This window comes from Sapajus apella, unplaced genomic scaffold (genome assembly GCF_009761245.1).
Source record: "Sapajus apella isolate SASKATOON/1434 unplaced genomic scaffold, GSC_monkey_1.0 scaffold85, whole genome shotgun sequence".
Taxonomy (NCBI): Eukaryota; Metazoa; Chordata; class Mammalia; order Primates; family Cebidae; genus Sapajus; species Sapajus apella.
In genome coordinates this window covers 4418289-4427259 of record NW_022437025.1, presented here as the reverse complement: position 1 = coordinate 4427259, position 8971 = coordinate 4418289, and the positions used below count along the sequence as shown (strand labels likewise).

The following is an 8971-nucleotide window of genomic DNA, read 5'->3' as shown; positions in this document are numbered from 1 at the left end:
TCCCCCACCTGCTGCCCGGAGCTTCCTTCCCCCACCTGCTGCCCGGATCTTCCTTCCCTCACCTTCTCGTGGTCGCTTCCCCATCCCACCCTGGCCCAATGTCCCATGGCTGCTGAGTCACCTGCCCTGGCCACTGTGCCTAGGTCATCTTTTCATTGCCTGGTGAGCACAGCCAGGGTCTCCGGCGGGCCCCGCACACAGCCATAACTGTCAGTCAACTTGTTTGCATGATCTCCATCTCCCCAGGCTCGGAGCCTCACCGGGCAGGGGCCAGCCTTCTGTAGATGACATGAAATGCGAGGATGGCCCATGTGATGTGGAGTCTCCTGTAACCCTCCCAGCCTTCTTGCATACCTCCAGTGACAGAGGCTCACCACTTCTCAAGGGAGCCCCTACGCGTTCCCAGGTCCATGCTCAGGCAGCACGGTGGCACAGAGCAGATAAATATCCATCCCCGGGGTGGTAAGAGCGGGGATACATGTTTCGGAGTGCCTGCTCAGAGCAGAGGCCTCCCTTTGCGTGTAAGCACAGCCCCAAGACCACGCAGCCTCTCTCTGGCTGCAAGCAAACAGGCTCGGAGGCCGCCATCCGCGCAGAGTGTGGCGTAGTGGGCAGTTTACAAGGTGGCGTTTCATAATCGGCTTTTATTGTGCAACCCCGAGCAGGTTCTGACTGTATCTCCCAGGTTGTTTATTGAAGAACTTGGGTTGACTTTTGATTTGTAACCCTATTAGCAGTTTCCTGGGGCTGCACATGCCTTGGAGTTCAGTATCTGGAACCACTCAGGCAGGGTGACGCCTCCCCTCCGGCCCCGCCCACTCCCGCCGGGGCAGCCGGGCCGAGCCACAGCGTCTGGCAGCGGGCGCTGAGGACTTGGAACCCCGGCAGGGCTGCTTGGCCAAGAGCTTTCTCCAAGGCCGCCGGGAGCCCGAGTCCAGCGGGAGTGGAGCTGAGACCACGGCGCTGTGCAGCTGCCCTTCCTGCCGGGGCTTAGCTTAGCAAATGCACCCTGGCCCGGTCCGCCAGCCTGTGGTCCTCCCCCAGCATGCCTCTGCCCTTCCCCCACACAGCGACCTGAGGGGACTTGGTGAGACCGGGACCTTCCCTGCCAAAAGCCGGGTTTCCTGGCGGCCTTGCAGGCTTGATGCCCTCAACCTCTGCCTCCTGCCCACATCACCACAGCCGCAGACCCCTGAGAGACCCCTTCCTGCATTGTGAGGGACTGATGACAATGTGTGGAGCCCAGAAGAGGAAGAAACCACCTTTAGAATGGAGGCAGGGATAGATCAGGGAGGGCTTCCTGGAAGTGGTGGCATCTAGTTGTGGAGAGGCGAGCTTAAGGGGGCCTGTGTACTGTTGGCCTTCCACAGATTCACCAGGGCCTGCCAGGTGGTCTGAACGCCTCCTGCCCAGGCTTGCGTTGAGGGAGGGAGGCCACCAGGTTTGACAAGGATCAAGGGTGTGACGCTGGCTGTGTTCCAGGCCCACGAAGCCTCCGGCACATTATTGGGGTGCTGGTGTCCTGACTCTGTATGATAAAGGGCTCAGGGAGCTGGAGGAAGCTGCCCTCAGTCACTCAGGTAGGAGGGACAGCTCTGCCCTGAGCCCAGGTCCCCTGGTTCCCCAGCCAGTGCTCTGAATGCCAGGCCGGCCCCTACACCTCAGGGAAGCGACTGCCTTGCTGGATGAGATGGATTAAAGTCACAGACCTCTGTCCTTGGTGCAGCAAAAACGAGGCAAGGACACGTCTGTACGTGCCCCAAGCTGAAAGTCAGGTCTAGCGCAGGGCTAGCAGGTGACTCGCTGGATTTGTGCAGTGTGTAACCTGCGCACCTGTGTGCCTTACCCTGCTCCAGCACATAGTGGGCAGAAGGCCAGGACTGGGTCCCAGTCTGTCCCGCATGTCTGGCTGCTCAGGGCTGAGTCCCAGCCCTGCCCCGGAAATCTCTGAAGCTCTTTACACTTCGGTTCCTTCATCTGCGAAATGGGGATGACAGTGGCGCCCTCCTCACTGGTCAAGGGACAGGCGAGATGACGGACTGAGTGTGCTTTGTTCGGTGCGGGTGCCGGTGGTGCGGTCCTGGGCAGGTAGATGCTGATGTGAAGGATGGCCGGTGGGCGTGTCTTACAGAAGTTTGTGAGAGTGAGGGAGAGGGGTGGAGGAAGGGGAGGAGCTGGAAGGCGGTGTTTGTGGAGGTGCTGCTGAGCACCGGCCTACCCGAGGGAGTGTCACTGGCCCTGGTCAAGGCAGGGAGGGCTTCCTGTAAGGAGGGCCAAGGGCTGCCTTCCTTGCCTTCAGTGGCGTGGATGCTCCGAGGCCTGCCTGGCCCCTGGCACTGTGCACAAGGCCCAGCCTTCTTGGTCAATCACAGGCAGGCTGACGGCAGCATCTCCTCCTCCGCGGAGGGGCTGGCCGCTGTCCCGCTGGGTGTGGAGTTTCACAGCCAGAGGAGCCAGGCGGGCCCCACATTGAGGACGGGTCCAGGTTGAGCTCTCCTGGGGCTGGATAGGCAATTACATTTGCCAAGGCCAGCACGGAGTGGGGAAGCTCCAGGTCAGGGCTTGAGGGGCCTGCTACGCACCTGGACCAGTCCCATGGCCTCTCTGAGCCTCGTTTCCTTGCCTGTGAAATGGACTCAGTTTCTGTCCTGCAGAATTGCTACAAGAATTCAATGAGATCACAAACTTCAGAGCCCAGCCTGATGTCCCATGCCCAAATCGGGTCCCGCCTTCGAGGTGTGGCCTGTGGCTGGGGAGGCATCGGGTGGCTCTGGGCCTGTGCCGCAGCCCCCATAGCGCCTGTGCTCCACATGGACAGGTCCCTGGGCTTGAGGGTGGCAGACAGCAGCATCTGCCGCACGGGGAACCACAGCTGGACCTGAGGCTTGTGGGGCACAGTTCACTTGGGGACGTGGCTGGGGACACAGTTTACGCGGGGACAGGCAGGCTTTCCAGAGGAGGAAAAACATGGGAAGCTGTCCTGGGAACTAATTAGACCCAGGAGGCGGCCCCTTGTGGTGGGCGGGGCTGGGGGGTTGTTGAGGGCCCCCCTCAACCCTCCTCTGTCTCTGAAGAGCATGCATTCGCTCTCTCATTGGCTTCCTGCCCACTGCTGTGGCCCAGGCCCATCCCAGGCGCAGGGGTGCAGGCCACAGGCACACCCCAAAGGAACCAGCTTTGGGAGGGTTACAAGGTGCTGTTGCGCCCAGAGGGTGAGGTGGGTCACGGCACCTGCAGAGTCAGGGCAGGCTCCCCAGAGGAGGCGCTGATGGCCTCGGTGCTGAGGGATGACAGGAAGGGCATTCCTGGCAGAGGGAACCACATGTGCAAAGGCACAGTGACACTTAGAAGCCTGCGTGCGCAGGGACCAGAGCCAGGGTCCACAGGGGAGGGTAGCAGCAGGTGAGGCTGCAGGTGTCAGTGGGACCAGGACACCCAGGCCTTGAATGCCCTGCTAAGAGGTTGCCATCTAATCTGTAGACCATGGTCACCGTTATGGACAGATGGGCACAGCCTGGGACCTGGGGCCATCTACTGATGGCTCCTCCATCCCCAGCTTCCAGCTGGGTGACAGAGCGGTCTGCTAATTGCAGGGTGCAATAAAAGAAGGGGAGTGACCTGAGAGATGGAGGAACACGGCCGGGCGCGGTGGCTCATGCCTGTAATCCTAGCACTTTGGGAGGCCGAGGTGGGTGGATCACCTGAGGTCAGGAGTTCATGACCAGCCTGGCCATCATGGAGAAACCCCATCTTAAAAAAAAAAAAAAAAAAAGATGGAGGAACAGAACTGGGTCTCAGTCCCAGCTCTGCACATTATGTGCTAAAGGGACTGATGCATACAGTTGGGCAGGTTGTACACTGCACAACTCCGGGGAAGTTGGCCGCTCTATGATCTTTGTCGATAAGGGCCTGGAGTTACACAGTGCATAACCCATGCAGCAGCACAAGGTATCCCTGCGGGGTATCTGGGCCTCAGTGTCGCCCTCTGTTCCATGGCAGTTATGACTGTCCAGAGCCGCCACATGGTCCTCCCTCGGGGTCAGCCATGGTCCCCCAGCACTCCTGGGAGCCCCATCGGGCAGGGCCGTTGGAGCTGGAGCCCTGGCGCCCTGTTTGTCTCCTCCCACCCTGCTGCGCCTCTTCCTCTCCTGGGAGGTGACACGGGACACCTGGCCTTGAGCCCTGACTGCTTTGCCCCGTGTCAGGGTCCTCCCGACTGAAACTTCCGGGGCCTTTACATTCCAGTTTATGAAGGAAAAAAAAAGGCTCATGGCTGAATCTGGTTGTGTGTGACTGTTGACTTCAGAACTTTGGCTCCAGGATGGGGTGGGGGTGGAGGCTGTCAAAAACCCCCAAATAAACAGAGTCTGCTTCCCAGCCCTGGGGCCCACGGCTTTCCTGTGGAAAGAGGCAGTGGGAACCGCACACTCCCTCTCCCTGATTCATGGCTGATTCATCTGCATGTTGGGAGGAGGAGCAGGAGCATGGGGGCCCCTGCCCCCACGACACCACCCACGGAGGTCCCCTTAAAGAAACAGGGCCTGGTGAGGCCCTGCCGAGGTGCCCGGGCCCTGAGGTCACTTAGACCCTGAAATCCACCAGACGTGGGCCAGCGCCAGGCCTGCCCTTCCGCGGTGAGTGATCTTCGCCTCTGAACCTCCGTCTCCTGGGCCATAAAATGGGCCCACACTGCTGCTTTTGTGAGGCTGCTAGGAGATTCGATTACTCGGCCGACCCACATTCTTTCTGCAGGGTGCCGTTTGCAGACCTACTGTGTGCTGGCTCAGGAGCACCAAGCAGGGCACCCTTGAACTTCCCTCTGTCTGCCTCCCCTCCTCTCTCTGTCCCTCCTCCCCACCCCATCCCTTCCTTCTGAAGTGTCTCAGCAGCGGCCTCACCCTGTGCTGGTTCCCACTGCTGTGTGGGAGTGAACCAGACAGTCTCTGTCCCGAAGGAGCCTGGGGTGTGGGGTGGGCACGCGCGGGCTTCTCTTTGGAGACTCTGTGGGAAACGGGCCGCCTCCCCGCCCAGCCCCACGGCCCCTCCGTCTCAGGCCTTGCTCTCCCTCCCTGCTTTCTTTTCTCTTTGAAAAAAGTCACTCTAACTTTACCCCAACCCCAAATAACCACCATGTAGTAGAATTTTGATGTTTCCTGCCTGGCTTTTACTTAACGAATATTTTATAGAGGGTTTAAAAACAAATCATCCCCTATATAATCGAGTGTCACCCATTTTAAGTGACCTCTGGGAGACCACACTGGGGAGAAAGTCCTTCCAGCGGAGGCCGCAGTGCTATCCAGACCTCAGGCTGCTGGGCAGAGCTCAGGGGGGCCTGGGGCTCAGCATTGGCCTCAGCTCTGCCACCCCCCCGTGGTGGGATCAGGTCAAGCAGGGAATGGGCAGGGTGGGGCCAGAGAGCTTTGCGACTCTGCGTGTTGGAGTGTCTGAGCCCAGGATGGAGACACGCAGGAAGGCAGCCTTTCTAATCCCCCGGGGGAGGAGCCGGGCTCCCGTTCCTCCTCCTTCTGTGTTCACACTGCGCCCAGATCCCCATCTGCCACCTCTGCCTGCACATGCAACTCGGGCTCAGCCTGTGGCTCCCCGTGTGCTGTGCCCCTGCCCGTGGGCTCTTCCAGGCGTGGGTCAGGGTGCGTCTGCACTCACCTGGCCGTCCCTGGGCTCCCCTGTACTTCATCCCTGGCGATGCTGTGCTGTCTACCACTGGTCGGTCACTGACTTGACCCTCGCCCCCAGCTGAACCGCTGTGTCCTCAGCAGGCATCACCGGCGGACACACAGAAGGCACCCTGCACGAGTGGATTGAATGAAGCTGTGAGCTGGGACAGATTCGGTCCAACTGGGAGAAGGCTGCTGGGGGGCTGCCTGGAGGAGGCAGGATTAGGACTGGGCCCAGGACCTGCCAGAGCGTCTTGGTAGGGAGAGTGGAGAGGAGTCGTGCAGGCGGAGGTGTAGAGAGGTGGGCAATGAGCCCGACAGAGGCCACACGATGGGAGAAGGGATACAGGCCCGACTGGGGGCGTGCCCGTGCCCAGCACCTCTCCCCCAGCGAGGCACATGGGGTGCCAGTCTCAGGCCCCAGGGCACACAGGGTAGCAGCAGGCCCGCTGAGTCCTCCCTGCTGGAGGGAGGAGGATCTGGGCTTGGGGGTGCTCTGGGGTCCCTCTGGACCGTGGGAATCGTTGGGCTGAGGGCATTTGTGCTATGAACCTCACCAGGGCGGCAGCTTTGTGGCTGGTTCCTTCCTTTCTGAGGGCTAGAAAATCAGCTGAAGTTCCCAGGGGCAGGGAGGAGGCGTGGACCGCATGGCAGCTTCACCTCACCGAGGCTGCCGTCTGCTTTGTAGGTGCCGAGCAGGGCGGCACATCCCTCATGGGGGCAGACGTGGCCACAGAGAGCCCTGGGCACGCGCAGGCCCTGCCCCAGGGGTGATGGTTAATGTGACTGCTGACCCTCAGACCCCGCTCTGCTGCGTAGTTTGATCTGTGAGGAGCCCTGCAGTGCCAGCGTCTCCCAGCCAGGCTCTAACCAGCCCCGGACAGGCGGTGGCTTTGATCCGGACTGACTGCCGCGGATGACGGAGGGCTGGTGTGGCTGGTGCCCACGGGCCGCTTGAGAGGCAGACATTGGCGGCCTGGGAGAGGCAGCCCCTCCTTGCCCTCCCAGCTCCAGTGTTCCAGCCAGTCACCAGGTCCCAGCTCAGGCTAAAGGGCTCTTTGGGGCCTTGGAGAGCTGCAGGGCAGAGGTGGGGGCCCCCAGGGAAAGGGTGTGTTCAGGTCCTGGTTCTCCCCTCCCAGCCGTGTGTCCTGGGGCATGCGGGCTCTTCTCATGGAGCCCCAGTGTGCCGACTTTTATAATAGAGGCAAAGGCTCCTCCCAGGCTGCCCCTGGAGAGTGGGGGAGTGAATTGGGATGTGCCTGGGGACTGCATTTACCCCGTGGTTATTCCTGGAACTCGGACTGCAGGCCGGGCCAGGCTCCCACAGCTGCATCCAGCAAGGTACCTTCATGCCTTTGGACAATCCGGAAAACCAGATTTTCCCTCAGTCCCCATGCTTGGCCATTTCCCAGTGATCAAGAGTAACATCGGCTGCAAACATGGACATTATGGACTGAGCCCCCTTTACTCCCAGTCGCCAAGGCGTCCGGGAGGGTGGGTATCCCCCGGGGCGGGGGCCTGAGGTTCACAGCCCTCCACACTCAGTTCCCACAGATGTGGGAGGAGGGTGTCTTCAGTCCCATTTTTCAGATGAGAAGTTGAGGCCCAGAGAGGGTAAGTGGTTAGTCTGAGGCCACGCAGCTAGAAAGCAGCCAGGCCCAGCCGAACCCCTAGTGTATGCAGCTCCCAGCCCAGTGCTCATTCTGGGGCATGGTAGCCAGGAGCAAGGCTGAGCAGGGGTTCCAGATGGTGGGAGCCAGAGAGATCCTGGCACAGGCCCGCACAGGGGACCCCGAGGGCTGTGGGCCTGGTGCCACTGCATGCCTCAGGCTTGTGGTCCTGGCAGCCACAGCTCCCACTGCTGACGGCAGCAGGAATCTGAGCCCAGGAAGGGTCCAGGGAAGTTTGTGAACCGTCTGGCAAGTGGGGCTGGGGTGTGACCAAGTTAGACTCAGATATGGGGCTCTGTGGGCTCAGAAATTGGCACCCTGTTGGCCTAGAGGGACCTCACTGTGGCCAGGCCTGGGTAGCTCAGAAGGGACACCTGGGGGGCTCCCACTGCACCCTCAGCTGGACACTGCTATAGCCCCAGGGCTCAGAGGGGCCGGCTGGAGCACGTGAGGAGAGGGGCGGTTCTCTCCTGCAAGGGTATTGCTGCAGCATGAGGGAACAGACAAAGCCCAGGGGACTCTCCCAAGATGCGGCCCCAGCCTCACTCCCGTGTGGCCCAGGGCAGTGTCCTAACCTCTCTGAGCCTCCTGGCCGGCCTGGCAGGGTCCAGTGAAGTGAGGCAAGGAAGCCCAGCATGTGGAACCTTTTTTAACCATTCTCAGGGTGAGCGAGCCCCCTTCCCAAATGCCTGGTGTCACCACACTGCTGGGGGGTACGGGGTCCCCAGTGGGCTCAGCGTGGGCTGAGGTTGGCTCTGAACCCAGGCGGCGGTCTCGGGAAGAGCCTCCTCCTCCTGCCCCCCGGGCACAGGCCTCTGGGAGCCGGCAGCATCCAGGTCTCACCGCCACACCTGGCCCTTCCCGCCAGCGCAGGTCTCCACCAGCTGAGCAGCCCAAGGTACAAGTTCAACTTCATCGCCGACGTGGTGGAGAAGATCGCACCAGCCGTGGTCCACATAGAGCTCTTCCTGAGGTGGGTGGAGACCCCTCGTCCCTCTCTGCCTCCCGGTGTCCACTGCACAGCCGACAGCTGCTGGGGCCCAAAGCAGGCTGGACTCTGCAGCCTGGGCCACAGAAGCAGGAGTGGCCTGGGGTCAGGCTGATGCCAGTCACATCTCCCGGCTGCCTGTGTACCCCTGGGGAAGGACAGCCCTGCTAAAGTGACCCCAAACCTGCTGGAGCGGTAGGCACCAGGAAGGTGCAGGCGGTGTAGCTGTGGGTCTTTGTCCCTTCATGCTGCCACCCATGCTACTGGGTGCCTGCGACCTGTTTGTCTTCCCGAGGGGCCATGCAGTAAAGCAGACACAGAACCCAGTGGGGGAGATGCCGGGAGGCAGGAGGTGTGTGAGCAAGGAGCAGAGGCACGGCAGCCGGAGAGCAGGGCTGGGGCAGTGACCCGGGACTCAGGCGGCCTCACAAGCTCAGGCTGGAGTAGGCAGCCCGCGAGCTGAGCCAGTGGGTGCAGGGCAGTGGGGACAGCTCAGCAAGCACTGGGGCTCATGTGGCCAGAGCAGGGAGGAATAAGGGCTGGGCGAGTGAATGCGCCAATCAGTGCACGGATGAGTGAGGGGACGAATGTGTGAATGAGGAAGTGTCAGAATGAATGAATGAGGGAAGGAGTGAGTG

General features: G+C 61.2%; 1 protein-coding gene across 3 annotated transcripts in view; it reads left to right on the top strand.

The window, feature by feature from the left end:
• Window positions 1-8971, top strand: part of HTRA3 (HtrA serine peptidase 3) — a 36861-nt gene that overhangs the window by 4420 nt on the left and 23470 nt on the right. For all 3 annotated transcript variants that reach the window (XM_032254055.1, XM_032254056.1, XM_032254057.1), the window contains exon 2: window positions 8219-8318. In XM_032254055.1, the coding sequence (XP_032109946.1) occupies window positions 8219-8318 (100 nt within the window). The remainder of the gene's footprint in view (window positions 1-8218; window positions 8319-8971) is intronic.